Source organism: Lipotes vexillifer, unplaced genomic scaffold (genome assembly GCF_000442215.2).
Source record: "Lipotes vexillifer unplaced genomic scaffold, Lipotes_vexillifer_v1.1 scaffold645, whole genome shotgun sequence".
In the NCBI taxonomy this organism is placed as follows: Eukaryota; Metazoa; Chordata; class Mammalia; order Artiodactyla; family Lipotidae; genus Lipotes; species Lipotes vexillifer.
The window spans coordinates 1,702,375-1,719,272 of NW_006777439.1; the positions used below are offsets into that span (position 1 = coordinate 1,702,375).

At 36.7% G+C, this 16,898-nt stretch overlaps 1 protein-coding gene across 2 annotated transcripts in view; it reads right to left on the minus strand.

Annotated features, from left to right (window-relative positions):
• Positions 1 to 12,367: 12,367 nt before the first annotated feature.
• Positions 12,368 to 16,898, minus strand: part of LNPK (lunapark, ER junction formation factor) — an 83,338-nt gene continuing 78,807 nt past the window's right edge. Inside the window, exon 12 of one of the 2 annotated variants that reach the window (XM_007451082.1) lies at positions 12,368 to 12,654. In XM_007451082.1, the coding sequence (XP_007451144.1) occupies positions 12,419 to 12,654 (236 nt within the window). In that variant the 3' untranslated portion in view covers positions 12,368 to 12,418. The remainder of the gene's footprint in view (positions 12,655 to 16,898) is intronic. The other variant, XM_007451080.1, reaches the window with a different exon arrangement.

Genomic DNA, 16,898 nt, shown 5'->3' on the forward strand with positions numbered 1-16,898 from the left:
TGCATATACGAAAATGTTCTGAATTTGGAAATAACTGAACTATTAATTTGAATTTAGAAATCTTCCTGTAACACAGTGATTTGTTGTAGCTCATTATTCTAGATTTTTAATTTTTTACTTTAAAAATTAGACTTGCTAAAAAGTAATGCACATTCTTGATATTCAAAGTACAGGGGGAAAAGGTGAAAAAACAAAGTAACACGTATACTACAACCCAACTATAATTAGTTAAAATTTCTTATATTTTTATAACATTTGTTATATTATTATATTTTTATAAATTCTTCTCTCTCATATATCTATATATTTGTAGATAGATCTATATTTATATATAGATTTATCTCCACATCCTTGTATATGAGACTAGACTATATATACCATGTAACCTCATATCCACTTTTCTCTTAATATTAAATCTTCAGCATTTTCTCACATTATTAAAAATACTTCAAAAATATTTAAATGCATTATTTAAATACTTACCCACTTCTGAGCATTTTGATCATCTATGTTTTTCATTATCATAAATAATTCTGTGATGAACTTCATTTCACAATGCAACAGGTTTAGACCTACGAGGCAAATGTACAAACTCAAACTTAAGGTATATTCTGAAGGAGAAATGGAAGAGGAGCTACTAGGGGAAGGAGGGAGACCAGGCATTCAAGCGTTCGGCCTGCGTTTGCCTGAGTGTAAGGGGAAAAAACTCATTACCACTTGACAGCTGCTTCGTGGTTTATAAAAGTTAGGGTTCAAACCTCTTCCCAGTGACCAGATGCCCATAGCTTCAGGTGCTATGGAACGGTCAGTAATTGACTCACGATTTTGATGACAGTTCATGTGAGAGAAGCTACAGGAGGCAAGTGGGACCCCACACAGACCACCTTGCTCAGACACAGTTTGGTTTAAGAATACAACTGTGTACCTATCAATTTATAAAGCATGTAAGCTAAAAGGACTAAAGACTGAAAGGGAACCCAAGGAAGAGAAAGCAGTTAATGCATTACAATGATAGAATGCAGTGAAATAGCTTCTAAAATTTTTATCATTGTGCTTTAGATTTCTTATATTAAAAACCAAGAGAGAAATAGACAAGTATTGGTGAAAAAAACTAATTTTATGACATCATTGCATAAGCAGAAGTTCCTGGGTTATGGGGAGGGAACAAGTAGGGGGTTGGGGGGAGGGTGGTGAGACTTTTAACATTTATAACGTCCAAATCCAGTAAAATACTTTGGGATTCTTTACAATACCCCTACCTTATTTTCAAAATGCAATCTCACTAATCTCACTAACACTGTCGAGTTTTAAGCAATTCTCCCGTCTAAAAGTGATCACTGATAAAGCTATCAGCAATCTAAAAACATTCAAGACCCACACACTAAACTATAGTTCCTTTTTTATACTAATTTTGCCACTGCTGGGGCCATTGCTGCTTTGTACCTGGCATATAGCTTCTGGCCATGGGGATAATTTGATGGGTTCTTTAATGCCCAAAGAAAAGGTACTTGAGATTCAATTGTGGGTTTTCTTGTTCTTGTTGTTGTTTTTCGGTATGCGGGCCCCTCACTGCTGGGGCCTCTTCCTTTGCGGAGCACAGGCTCCGGACGCGCAGGCCCAGCCGCTCCGCGGCACTTGGGATCCTCCCGGACGGGGCACGAACCCGCGTCCCCTGCATGGGCAGAGGGACTCTCGACCACTGCGCCACCAGGGAAGCCCGTCAATTGTGTTTTTTTTAACATCATTAATTTAAATATTGCAGTAATGTTAACTGGTATCTTTGATAGTTAGCTATTCTCCTAGAAGACAGCTACGAGTTCCTGCTCTACTGACTCATGGTCCCCTTAGAAAATTAGATGAGAGCTATGTATTCTCTTCATGGAAAAATGTGCATGCACACATATAAAATTCTGCAGAAAATTTCCAGAGGTCCTTGGACTCCCTGAATCCCTGTTAACCTCTACGCCAGAAAGAGAAGAATTTATAGAGAAATAGTAAGCAGGCTGAGAGGTGTAAAGGGAGATAAAGGAAGGATGGGAAGTAGACAAGGAAGTTTCCCATTCTAGTCCAGACTTGGCCTAGACTTTCCATATTTACTTTTCACAGCAGCTCTGTGTACTACATATCATTTTCTATGGTCAAGGAAACCAAGGTTCAGAGAGGTTACCTAACTTCCGCACAAGGTCATACTGCTGGAAAGTGGCAGAGTCAAAATGCAAGCCTGGTCTCCTGACTTTTTAAGTCCCATGTACATTTCACTTAGGACTTACTAAGTCAACTTAATGCTTTTTCATCTTGGACTTCCTAAGATAGAACTGACCTATTAGAATAACCACCTAGTAGACTATGAACTCCCTGAGAGTAGGGTCCATGTCTCACTCATTTTATATCTCCAGTGCCTGACACACAGAAGGCACTCATCAAAGGAGAAATGAATATATAAATTAACACCCTGGGGCAACAATCCCTTAGACAGTGGGAGAAGCTACATGCAGCTGTGTGTGATCACAAAGATCCTTATCCTCACTAAATATTCCTTTAGATGACCACTGGGCACAGACTTCAATACATTTTAAACTACAAATGGTAAAACTCTTGTACAGAACCAGCATTTAATCCTTTCGAAAAATAACCTATTTATAAAACACAAAGTAGCTTTACAACAAACCTACCTAATGTTATGTCAACAACATCTTTTGATAGTGAACTATTGCATCTTATGAAAACCAAACTCATGTTGAAAATAAGTGCATAAATTAGGACTGTTTTCAAAAGACACTTAACTTTACAAATGTTATAATAAGAACTTAAATGTATTTTTGTTGTTTTTGCAATAATTGCTCTGAAGATGAAAACTAAAGCACCAGTTCAATGTAGTAAAGGTAACTGCTGCATTTACTGCTCATGTCATGTTGATGTATGACCATGTATCAAAGGTCATCCTTCTGTACTCATACATTATCAAACCTGAAAGCACAATATTTGATTCTGACCAACCTTTAAACTGCCCACAATGTGTGAAAAATAGATGAAGTTCTACCTTGGGTTTAAAAAAAAAAAGTGGCCCATGTTTCGGAAGCAGAAGGGTCAAGAAGACAGTGGCGAGGTTAGATATCAGCACCATGAACCTCGCAGTGTCTTAGCTTATCAGTGAGGTCTAGTACAATGATCACAAGCTAAAATTGCTGTACTAATGAAGACAAAGGTCTAAAAACTTAGCACAGGCCCTCTGATAGAGGGCAGTATCTTGTGGACAATTATGCAGAGATAAGGACATAAATCACCCTTTAGAGACAATAAAACCCATAATGCACAAATTGAATTGTTTACATGTCTATTGGAGACACTGTTAAAAACAGAAGTGTTGGCTGCCATACCTCTTGTTACTCATCTGCAACACAGTAGCCCTGAATTCCACTTCTTCATTAGAAGGCAAGTCATCTGCTCCCCTTCTCCTCTTCCTGCTCCAAACACACAACACTACTGTCCAATTTAGTAGTCCTGTGCCATCCTGACCTAAAAGGAGTGCTGAACATTCATGCTTGCTTCAAACTATTGCTTACAATTGGTTGCTGATAGGAGAAATTGGTCTTATCAGAATCTCCTAAAACCTAAACAGCTGCTGCTCTTGCCTATGCTGGTTGGGGGAGGGGAGGAGGTGTGGCAGGGTGGGGCATCAGACAGCAGGGAAGGAAGAATCCCCACTCTTCAGTAAGGATTGTGGCTTTCTTTAAATAAATAAAACGCCATTTAATTCCATCAAGCCCAACTACAGGAGGCTGCCTTATCGAAGAGAAGAAAGATCATACAAAGATACAAAAAGAATCCAGGTCTTCAAAAATCAAAAGAAAAAAAAAATCATTCTGAAAAGTACACAACCTCCACCCAAAACATGTTTCAAGCATATCAATTTTATTTCAGCCAATTCTCAGGTTAGATTATTTTATAAAATTCACAACATCCTATACTGAAAACTCATGTACTCTTTGGCTGTATGAACACTCATAATTGAGAATACAAATTCACTCCAAAATTTGATTCCTTCTTGTTCCTAGGAAAAGGTTTTTTTTTTAAGCATACCACTATAATTTAATAAAATATGTCAACTCTTGGCAGGTAGGCCAAGCCTTTAGAATTCTTGCTATAGACAATAAGGCACAAGTAGCCTTTCTCACTTTCAGAAAAAAATAACATAGCTGACTATAATTCATAAAATATACCACACTAATGTAAGTTTTAATTATACTTGCCATGTACTGCAAACTTTGCCTCTAATGATTTTTTGACGAAAATACTCAATTTTAAGGTCTGAATTCCTATAGCTTATATATTGAAAGAGGAAATATTCTTAAATTATATATATATGTATATAGAGAGTGCGTGTGTGCGTGTGTGTGTGTGTGTCCATGCTCCACCAATGTCCAAAAAGCAACTTAATCCAGAAAATTCCTAACTTAATGTCAGTTGCAACATTAAATGGTCAGAAATGAGATAATGAATAAAAATAAACATAAAAACAAGGTATTTTTATTATTATTTTTTTTTAATTTTTTTTTTTTGCGGTATGCGGGCCTCTCACTGTTGTGGCCTCTCCCGTTGCGGAGCACAAGCTCCGGACGCGCAGGCTCAGCGGCCATGGCTTACGGGCCCAGCCGCTCCGCGGCATGTGGGATCTTCCCGGACCGGGGCACGAACCCGTGTCCCCTGCATCGGCAGGCGGACTCTCAACCACTGCGCCACCAGGGAAGTCCAAAACAAGGTATTTTTAAAAACCCCATTCCACAGGTAAGTAAAATATGGGATCAGGGGTGGGGGGAGTATAAGGGAGCTTCAAGAATGGGAGTTTGCTAAAGAACACAAATTATACATACAATTTAGAAATCACACCCAAATAATGGACTCGCATGAGTCAAGGAAGACACTGTGGTCCCCCCCAGCACACCAGTTCTTAGGCCTTCTTCAGGTCTGTTCATTCGCAGTTATTGAGCATCTGTATCAGGCATTAAGAATTCAAAACAAACGAATCCTCCCCACCCTCAGTGTGCTCACAGTTTCCATTTTCTTGTATCTTGAGCCAGTCCTTCTCACTTTCTAGCCCCAATTATTATATTTGTAGGAGTTTCAGAAGGAAGTAGCACACCAACCACTAGTGCTGATCAACTCAGGTCTATCACCCACTCTCTAAACGTACATGTAGCAGAGACCATGCCAGGTTTTAGTTTTGTTTTAATTTGTGCTGTTTTGTTTGAAGAGAAAGTGAGAAAATAAAAACTGAGAAGCATGGCCTTTCTTCAGTGTTTACAATCAAGTGAGGGAGGCAAACATCAGGAGACTACAAGTTACACCTGGTATATGAAGTACAATGGGAACAAAAGGCAAGTGACTGCTTAGGAAGGCTGAGGAAATCACTCAGACTACAGAGTTAGTTCTTAAAGAAATGAGAGTTGACAAGAGTAGCGTCATGCAAGATCAGTGCAGGGCATCTCTCAGAGGTATGAAAGACTCACCTGTGGTCAGAGCACGAGGGAGAATAGTGAGAGACGAGGCCGGGAAAGTGATTTAGATTCTGAAGTCATGCTTACAAGCCACCTAAGGAGTTGGCCATACACAAAGGAGCCTTACAATAATTTTTAAAGTCTGTGTTTTAGAAAACTCCAACAGCTATGTGGACAGTGTATTAAAAAAAAAAAAGACAAAAGTGTCAATTGGAATTTTCCTAAATTGTGAGAAACAAGCTTTCTGGCCCTTTCCCTTCTCAATAATTCAAATAATTTGAGATTTGCAAAATTCTTCACACTATAAAATCTGCATTAAGACTGCAGTGGTATTTCCCATTGTGTGTGTGTGTACATGCAAGCATACTACCATTCAACAGATAATTTATTATCTCTTCTATACGCCAGGCACTAGGAATATAATAAGCAAAACCAGACATGTCCTTGCCTTCAAGGAGTTCATAGTCTGGTGCAAAAGATAATATTATGAAAGAATTTCAAGGGGAGGGTGTGTGTGAGTGGAAAGTCTGACAAGTGTTAGGTTAAGAGAAGATTGCCCTGAAGAAGTAACAACTGAGTTATCACAAAAATGAGAAACCCAGGAGCCTGGGTCTGTTTCTTTCAGTTACCAAAGAAAAAGAAGTAGAGGGCTTGTAGGTAGTAGCGAAAAGGACAGGACTTAAAGATCCTAGGTTCCAGTTCCATTTAAAATATCCATAAACTAAGTGATTTTGGGAAATTAATTTAATCCCTGCTTGACAGGATTCCATCCTCTCACATAGCTCATAGTCTCACACAGACTGTAAGGGAATGTATATGAAAGTACCCAGAGCACAGTGCCTGACCAAGAATAGGTATTCAAAAAAATGTTAATTCCCCACTTTCTTTATCCTTCAAAATCAGACTAAGATAGAAATATTTATTTCCACAAAAATAAATGATTTTTCCCACATTTCCTAAATCAAGTGCCAGGGATCTGGTAAAAGGCTTTGGCAGTTGAAGATTTGGCCTATTCTCATATAATCCTGGAATAAGAACTTAAAAAACTAATTTATGAGGGAGATTTTTGAGAACTCTTTTTAATCTTCTCAGAGTCCTTCCAGATTCTATCAGCTGTGTTGCCAAGGAAAAAAAGGAAGGCATAAATATCTTTTTAAAAAGAGAAAAATGCATAAAGCAGAAACTCTAGGTTTTAAAAAACATCAAATAATACAAGTGGATAGTATTTTCTTCTCCTAAAACTACATGAGTAGTATAAATTAAACTACATATAACAGGACCTTTGAAGGAGAAAGAATGGGAAATTAAATGGAATCTAAGTTTCATACAAAGGCAAACTGATAAAGGTAACTGGAGGGATATCTACTATCCAATAAATGCAACAATTTTTTAAAGGAATTTTTAAATAGTATTAAAGTAGAAAATGTAGATTAGTTTCTAAGGAGGAAAGAAATTAGACAAATAAATAGTTTATGGATTGATACAATTTAATAAGGTTTAATTCTGTACTCATTTTAATTTTTATTATGATTATATTCTCATAAATGTACTTTTCTATATTTATCTTTCCAAACTCAGAGCCTGAATCTGTGGACATTAATCAAAGGAGGTCACCAGCAAACTTGTTAACCAGTCTCATTGGCTTCCATCTTTTTTTATGCATAATAAAGTCAACTGACCAAGTGACCATGAACAGAGACTGACTGGGGTTCCTGTTTTTTAGCAGCTGTTCCTCTTCAGCTCTGACCATGTTGTTGTGTGATTATCTCAACTGGTTTTAATCAAGACAGAAACTGAAGCTCTATCACTGAATTGTTTAAAAATAAGACACTAGTTTCTTGTATTAAAATTGTTTGCAGTAACAGCAACAACACAAAATCTGTTTGTTTTATGTCCACATTTTACTTATTAACTTGGTAGAGTTAATATATTTAGGTCTTTAATAACTTTGAAACAGGTCAAATTACAAATTGTAAGATTTAGCAGATCATTGATTCACAACTATCTCTATCTTGGTCTATCTTTACATAAGTACTTTTATTATTTTTAATAGCTCTTTGGGAGTTCATAAACTATATCTAAATCCCTTCTATAATTTTTACAATGAATTGAAGTTACACTAGATGACTTACCACATTATTTTTCTTTCAATTTTCTAAAGCATCTCTGTTCTCCATAACTGTTTCAAAATAGCTACCATAATTCCATAAATTATCCTCATTCTTCGCCCCTTCCGCTAACTGATCTCCACACAAGCCAATAGGTAATACCGTAGAGTAATACTGTAAAGTGGTATAGGAAAAAAAATAAGGAAAAAGTTTTAAGATAGTTAAGTAGTTACTGTCAGCTGGAAATAGAAGTAAACATGTTACATATTTTAAATAATCTTAATCTCTAACACCAATATTGATTGTATATAAATGGTGTGTAAAATGTATAAAAATGGTGGTTTAATATAAAGCATCCTACATTAAGAGCTGAGATCTGAGTTCTGACTTGGCTTAGGTGCTAGCTCTCCCTATGACTTTGTATAAGTCATTTAGTATTTCCAACACTCAGCATACAATATTTAATGAAAAAATCATTATATAATTAGAATCTTCCCCCCCACCTCATGAAACAGTAGCTCTTCTGATTCAATTATGTTCACCAAACAATAGTGATTGTGTCTAATGCATACAATGAGAAAGACCAATTACAAGAATAAAGGGCAAAGCTTAATAACAATAATTAGCAAAATTTCTAAACTTGGGTTCTAACTGGAACTATTTCAATTGAATTCAACTACTACTTACTGAGTGTCCCCATATCTATGTGAGTGGGAAGATACCCCAGGCAGAGAAAAGTACCAGGAGACTGGGGGATTAGAGAAAAAAAAACTGCATATGCAAACCACAGAAAACAGTATAGCTACATTAAAAGCGTGGGGGAACAAGGGGAGAGGAACAGTGGCAGTAGCTGTGGTGAGAAATGCCAGAGTTAACTAGGAGCAAAACTACACAGGCTTTGTGGGCCATATGGTAAGTTTGGACCCCATTCCAAGAACAATGAGGAATAATTAAAGGGTTTAAGCAATGGTATGACATTTGTTTTCCAATTGTGAAAACTCTTTCAAGCTACAGTGCACAGAATAGATAGCTGTGGGCAAGACTGGAGACGAGAAAACCAGTTAAGTGACAGTTTTGAGACGAAGGAGGCTTGAAATAGAAGGCAGTACAACAGTAATAAGAAGTAAGACTTCTGAAGTCATTTGCTGCATTCAAACCCCAGATTTTCCACTTACCAAGCTGCTTACTCCCTACACCTGTTTTCTCATCTATAACCCAGAGGAAAAAATCCTCACAGGATTCTTGCCAAAGAACAAATAAAATAATACTCATACAACAGTTGGCATGTTGACTGGCACATAGTTAGAATGCAAATGTTTACTATCATTAAGTAATGTTAATGGGATGGAGAAATGAGAATATAACTGAAAGATGTTTAGGATACAAAAATTGACAGTTAAGGTACAGGAAAAAGGGTAAAGGAATGAGTGAACAGATTCTAGTTTCTGGCTTGAATAGTGGCACTATTTGATGAGATGAGAAACACAGAAAGTTTGAAGTGTTCATTTTTTAATAAATTGATTGAGAAAGACATTCCAACAGGCAGGTGAATATATCGCTCTAAAGTGAAGGAAACAGATCAAGGGTGAAGATCTGAGAATGAGAGAGACAAATGGTAATTAAATCCATTGGGGTTGACCAGAACCTCTAGAGAGAGAATACATAGAGTGAAGAAATGCTGACAAGGTAAAAAGTATGAAACACCAACATTTAAAGGATGGGCAGGGGGGGGCTTCCCTGGTGGCGCAGTGGTTGAGAGTCTGCCTGCCGATGCAGGGGACACGGGTTCGTGCCCCGGTCTGGGAAGATCCCACATGCCGCGGAGTGGCTGGGCCCGTGAGCCGTGACCGCTGAGCCTGCACGTCTGGAGCCTGTGTTCCGCAGCAACGGGAGAGGCCACAGCAGTGAGAGGCCCGCGTACAGCAAAAAAAAAAAAAAAAAAAAAAGGATGGGCAGGGGAAGAGAAGCCTGCAAAGGACACTGAGAGAAAGGGGCCAGAGGAATAAGAACAATAGTGTGAGAAGTCAAAAGCCAAAAGAAAAAAGTGTTTCAAACTAAAGGAAGTACTCAACAGCGCCAATACTGCCAAGCAGTGGAGTAAGTTAAGGACTGAGAGTTTTCACTGGATTTAGCAACAAAGTTATTCATTCACATAATAAATGTGTCAAACATTGTGCTAGGCCCTGGAGAAACAGAGGTAAATAAGACAAGAGCCTTGCACACACAGACTCTAAGTCTTGAAGAGATACAGTAAACTAGTAAACAGATAAAATACTTACACACTATGATAATAAAGTAACATGACAGAGTAAAAGGCAGAGGCCAGCTTTAGATGCGGAGCTTGGGAGGGCATCTCTCTGAAGAAAGAACATTTAAGCTGAGACCTAAGATGGGAAAGGGTTTAGCTTGGTCAGAGAACTGAAAGAGGCCCTGAGACTGCAGCATAATGGGAGAAGAGCCAAGGAGAGAGAAGCCAGGTCATGACTGTAGATTATGCTGAGGGTATAGTGAGAAAAAGTTAGATGATGACCTGTTGAGCATTAGTAAGTAGGGAAGTTAAGATCACTCTAACTAACGGCACTTATTAGTTTGCTTTTCCTCATTTATACTAGTCTTAATAATCAGAAATAGGACATTTTACCACTCTTTCAACCATTAGCTGTTTATTAGAATGTCAGGATAAACTTTTCTATTTTAAAGGGTACTATATGATTACAGTATGTTACCCGTTGCATTAATTTACCTTTTAACCTTTTAACCTTCTTCCATAGATACTTCTCATAATATCTGCTTAATTCTATCATTAAATTATATTTCTCTGAGGTACTCCTCATTTTCTAGTAATGTACATCAGAATTTGAATGTTTTATAACAAGTAGACTCAGCAAGGTGTTACTAAAGTGTTACGGGCCAATAACGCACAAAAATCTGATGGGCTTCATCAAAAAAAAAAAAAAGAGAGTGTCTATATTCTATAGTATTATATTCCACAGTTTCAGGTTCCTATTTCCTTAACCTATGCATTTATATACATGTATATGATAAAGAAAAGCTGATGCAGAAAACTTTGGCTTGATTTTGAACAGCTGAATTATATGTGCATATTGTTTTTTCATTTCCTTATCTGCAAAAGGAAGAATTTATAGCCCTTCCATATTTCACAAGGATATCAATAGTATAAAATGCTACCATTTACTGAATATCTATTAATTATCAGGCAGTGAGCTAGGCACACTACATAAATTATTTTTAATTGTCCCCATACCTGAAAAAGTAGGTATTATTCTTCCAATTTTACAGATGAAAAAACAGTCTCAGAGAGATCAGCTGACTTGCCCAAGATTGAAGAGCTGGAATTTAAGCCCAGTCCTGTAATCTTGAAAACTCTGGTCACTATACCATGATGCCTCAGACTATTAACAGATTTAGGTTCCTTAAAAATACCTATCAGATATAAGATATTAAATCATAAAGATGAATTTTTAAATGATAACAAATGGTATTTTACTACATTTTTAACAAACTGTGTACAACTTAGAAATACTTGCCATATACACCATTCCTATATATTCCTCCCTTTGGCATAACTTGATTTCAATTTTTTTTAATAATAGAGAAGAGAGATAAAGGCAAGAGAGAAAAATTAACAACACTGTACTTAAAGTACAAGTATTACTATTCTGGGTCAAAAAAATTTCCCAGTTAATCCTTAATACACATACTAAATCCAATGAACTACTATAATTAACTGCCTATTCTCACAAAACTATGTCTCTCAAAGTTAAAAACTACAAATGGCCTAAGGATTTCATGAATCAGAAAAATCTAACCTCTGATTAGAACCTCTAAATGTCACTATTTCTCTGAATTTGAAAGGCAACAAGTCTGAATAAAAAGATCATAATTTGCTCTTAACAGAATCTATTGATTTATTGAATTGTGAGCTTTTCCTCCTAAGACTTTTCAGGTAGCCATGTCAGCCACCAAGATACTGTCTGAAGAAGTCTAGGTATTTAACAAAAAGAAATTGCTGCCACGTCATCTTTATTTTCCTTAACAAAATACACAATAGAGCACAAAATTCACTTATAATATCATTATTTTACAAATATAAATAATGCTCAAAATTCAAGTACAGTTAAGTGCAGAGATAGTTCCTATATGTTAACATGTAAACATAAGCTAATTATATATATCAGGTACCTCTGGCCCAGGTGCAAAAAAAGAGACATCCAAAGTAACTGCACTTGACTGTTCGACTGCATTCTTACTGAGAATTCATACCAATGCTTATATTGTTACTGTAATAACTTTCATAGCTCTTAATATAAATGCCTAAATAGACATTTTACCCCCTGGAAAATATCTCAAGAGTTAAAATTCTATCCATTTTAATGATGTAGTATTAAAAATCTTAATTGAGTTTCATTCCTTAAAACAAACGCTATTAGAACTTATTCCTAACCAAAGTTCTTCCTATGTCAAAATGGGTTGTATTTACAGGTCACAAATAAAAAACAAAACTGCTATCATATTTGTTTACATTTAGAATGGAAAAAAATACCTAAAACCTGTCTAAACAGTGTGGGTTTTATACATTAAAAAGGATTTTACTTTACTGATATCACTTGCTTTTAATTTTAATAGCCAGTAGACATAACTTTGACATATTGAAATAGCTAGGCAATCTGAAATTCAGATGACATCTAGCATGTCTTTAGAGGGGGAAAATAAAAAGAAAGCACCACCTAAGAAAGCAGTAACTGACATCAACAAGACTACAAATATCCAGTTGAAGGCACGTGGAAGCATTTACTACATTGTCGAAGATTCTCCACTTAGTTCAGGATTAGGAATAGCATCAGCTCTGGGAACTGCTGATTTGGCTTTATTCATTGAGGCTTCCTCATTCTCGGTCTCTTCTTGCTTCTCCTCTGGTTTCTCTGTGCCAGATGCTTGTTCAATCACTGGGTCTGTCTGCTCTGTATCCGGTATTTTGTCATCTGTCTGCTCTGTACTGTTATCTAGAATGTCTTGTTCTTCTAAAGATTCTGAAAAGATAAAGAGTCAAGACTTTAGGTATACCCAAATGTTAAAACTACTAAATAAGACAAGCACATGCAAACATGGACTAAGAAACAGTAGAATGGTCTAACATTAACCTTAAAATCTTAAAAAAATATGTACTTAACTCCCTACAGCATACCATATATGAATTGGTATGAATGAAGGAAAAAAAAATTCGGGGGAAACAAACCCATGAACATACTTTTACCTAACGACCCATAGTTCATGATATATATGAACTTTCATAATATTTAAGAACTTCAAGATGGATTTGAAAGTTGAATGTCCAAATATATCAAAGTCCCAACAGAATTATGTGCTATAAGACAACATCCCAGCAAAAAAAGCAAATGTATTAACTCCCAGATTATGTTTCCTGAAGGAACTGGTCTCCCTTACGTCCATGCAACGCTGTGACCAATGTGTAAATGTGTACCTTTGTGTGTGTGTAAGTGGTGTGATTTCCCACACTGATTTACATCTCTATTATCCATGACTGGGGAGGTCTGGATCCACCTTTTCCAAAGGCATGACAAATCTTCCCTCAACCCTCTGCAAGACAAGTCCTCAGGATTTAAACCTCTGGGTCAGAATATGCTACATACCTTGAATGCTAGGGAGAGAAAGGGAAGGGTCTTTTGCCCCTGTCTCCACAGCGGAGGCCAAGTAAGGTCTTGGTTCCTACCTGAAAACTTACTCCCTTCAAACTCTCTTTTGAGTATCATTAAATTCAAATCTCTTAATAATAATTTAATAATAACAACTTTAATTCTTAAAAGTTTATAGAAAGGGATAGGAAAGGGAATGACAGGAGCAGAAAGCTTCGAGCCACCCAATTTCCAAATCAAAGATAAAAACCTAACTTTGAGGTGTTTCTTTGTTGTGTTTTTGTAATAAACAGCAACTAATATTATTGTTAGGAGGAATATGGTTAAACTACATCGGCTAAGCAAATAAGCCGATTTTCACACCATCACAGAAGATCCCTTGCAATAAACTACAAATGTTACTGATTCAAAAAATCTGGAGGAAAGGTCACTCTACAATAGTAAAAAGTTCTGGTTTTGTTCCTTACACAGTACAGGCCAGAATTTTGCTAAATAAAATTAATTAATAGTTTTGCAAAGAAATTATGTGCTATACGCACACATATTGACATGGAGGTCTTACAAATTCATGGTTTTATCATATCAGTTTTAATAAATACAAATTATCTATATATCACACACTCTATGCCAAGAGTCGAAAAATATTCTCTAAATTATATTTAAAACAGATATCTTAGACCCGTTTACAGCATTAATTACAATTTCTTTCTCTCTTTTCTTTTTTTTTTTGCAGTACGCGGGCCTCTCACTGTTGTGGCCTCTCCCGTGGCGGAGCACAGGCTCCGGATGCGCAGGCTCAGCGGCCATGGCTCACGGGCCCAGCCGCTCTGCGGCATGTGGGATCCTCCTGGACCGGAGCACGAACCCGTGTCCCCTGCATTGGCAGGCGGACTCTCAACCACTGTGCCACCAGGGGAAGCCCTCTCTCTTTTTATATATAGAACAAAAGGCCAAAATTGCATAGTTAGAGACATCCAAGTTAATGAGGTTTTACTGTATGAAAATTTCACATGCTCACAAAAAGTAGTGAGGAATGTTCACATGTCACAAAAATGCTAGTTTTATCTTAAAAGGAACTTAAAATGGCACTGCTGCACCACTTGGAATCTTACAAAAATCCAAAGCAGAAAAGCAGTAGGTCATTTGAGTTGTGTTACTTGAATGTTCCAGCGCTCAAAGAAAAAGCAGAAAGTGAAATGAAACTCTATGGACATGTACAGATCATTTCTGCTATAAGGGCAAGCAAGCTCTTCCGTGGAAAATTTCAGGAGTCACTAACCATTTGTAATTCTACTTTCACATATTTATCCAGAGTAGAATTTTAAGAGTCATGGTTTTCCACAACTCTCTGGCCATAGAGCAATACTTACTTGCCAAGAACTTTACAAGTGGTTATAATTTAGTAAGCTCTCCAATAAAGTCACATGAAATGAAAAAACAAAAAGCTCAAAGTTCAGGACTCATCAATAAACATGCTTAAGTGAACACAGGCCCACATAGTTTGTAATATTCTGTTTGACAGATTGCCTCAGTACTAAACTTAAAACAGGAGAGGATGGGCTTCCCTGGTGGCGCAGTGGTTGAGAGTCCGCCTGCCGATGCAGGGGACACGGGTCCGTGCCCCGGTCCGGGAAGATCCCACATGCCGCAGAGTGGCTGGGCCCGTCAGCCATGGCCGCTGAGCCTGCGTGTCCGGAGCCTGTGCTCCGTAGCAGGAGAGGCCACAGCAGTGAGAGACCCGCATACCACACACACACACACACACAAAAAAAAAAACAGGAGAGGTATCAAAGTTCATGATTTATCGTATTAAAGCTCTGTGATGTAACTATTTTCAGAAACAGATACATCCCCAGTCAAATCCAATTTAATTTAAAAATTCTGGGATCTTAAAGAAGTAGTTAATACAAAGAGAAGAACTATAATACTTAACTTTTTAATGTCTATAGAGGTGAATTCTAAGAAATACCATGTGCTGTCATAATTAGAAAAAAGCATTATATACAAAACTTGCTCATCAATACTGCACTGTATTTCAAAAAATATATAGAAGACTAAAAACTGGTGAAATTATGAGTAGGGCTGGAGAACAATCAAAAAGCCTAGTAATGACTACTTTTCTTCCCCCAGGTTAATTTTTAGAAAAGTAATTTTAATAGCAGTTAACACTACAAAAATTTGATATGTGTCATAGTATCTATAATGCAGATATCAGCTAGTCTAAATGACATAGATATTCAGTGTCTGGATGCCAATGCCACTTTGTGAGAGGTCATCCCAATAAGCTTGAAGTAAACTAGGTGTGTAAGATTAACAGAGAATTAATTACATATCAGTTTAATAACTAAACCACAGAGCTTTATAACAAGTTTATTAAATATATTCCAAAAGTACTTACTTTATTTCTGTGTGTGGGGGGGTATCATTTGCCTATTCTAATAAAAACAGTGAATTTTTTCTGTGAAGTTTAAAATAGCTTGGTGGTATAAAATACATTACAGTATATGTCAATATTTGGGCATAAAATACCAAAAGAGAAACCAGCTTTTATGTTCACACTAATAAAACAGGCCTACTCTCTCCCTGTGCAGCACCAGTTTAAGACTAAAATTGATGCAAGTTACATGAATGACCTAATTCTATCTGTAAGAAAATTTTAAAAATCACCTTTGATATCTGTAATACCAAGAAAACAACAGATCACAATGTGATAAAACAAAAATTACCCAAGGGATTTGCTCCTTACGTGACTCCTACCCCTGCCCGACTCCCACCCCAATATCCTTGAGAGAGAAGCTTTTTCCACAAAATTGTAACAACTGGCTTCCACTTGTCTGGGCAAAGCTTCAGTTCAGCTAGACAGAGCTCAAACTCGTAAAACTGAGTGTAACTGTACAGTGAGGCCCACTGCCTCACCTGTAAACCACACACATGCAAAAACATCTAAGAAGATCACCTTACCTTTAAGTTTTTACTCTAGCTCTTAAAAGAATAACTTTCTAAGAAAATTAAAGAATGGTCTAGCAAAACAATTTCATGTATCTCCAAAAGAAATACATAACTTCCACAGCAAAATACATGATTCTATTTAGATTATGCCTTCCAAAACCCCTCATATTTTAGTGATTTAGATTCTTACTTCTTATTCCTTTTTACAATAACTTAAAAATTTTTTTTGCCTTGCTAACACCTCAGTACCTACTATATGCAAAGACTATAAAACTTACCCAAAGGAAATTTGTTAAATTAAGATGGACAATTTGTCTTTGAACTCACAGATTTTAAACAAACAGTTTTTGCAAGATTTTTCTGCCTTAAGAAAAATGGCCAACTTATATTTAAGGATCAAAGACATGAATTTCATCCCCAAACTCAATTCAACGGTTCAACGAACAAAATTCAAATAAATGATAACCACCTATGAAAAAACAGCTTATCTTTAACACACAGAATGTTGTGTAATTATTTACCATTGGTGAACAAACCCATTAGATGAGACTTTAGAATGTCATCATTAAGTAATAATGTAAAACTATTAGGTGAAGGTGTTTTAGAAAAGGGAATCAAAAGGCTAAAAGATCTATATGTCTAAAACAAACATGGAAAACCATACTACAGGC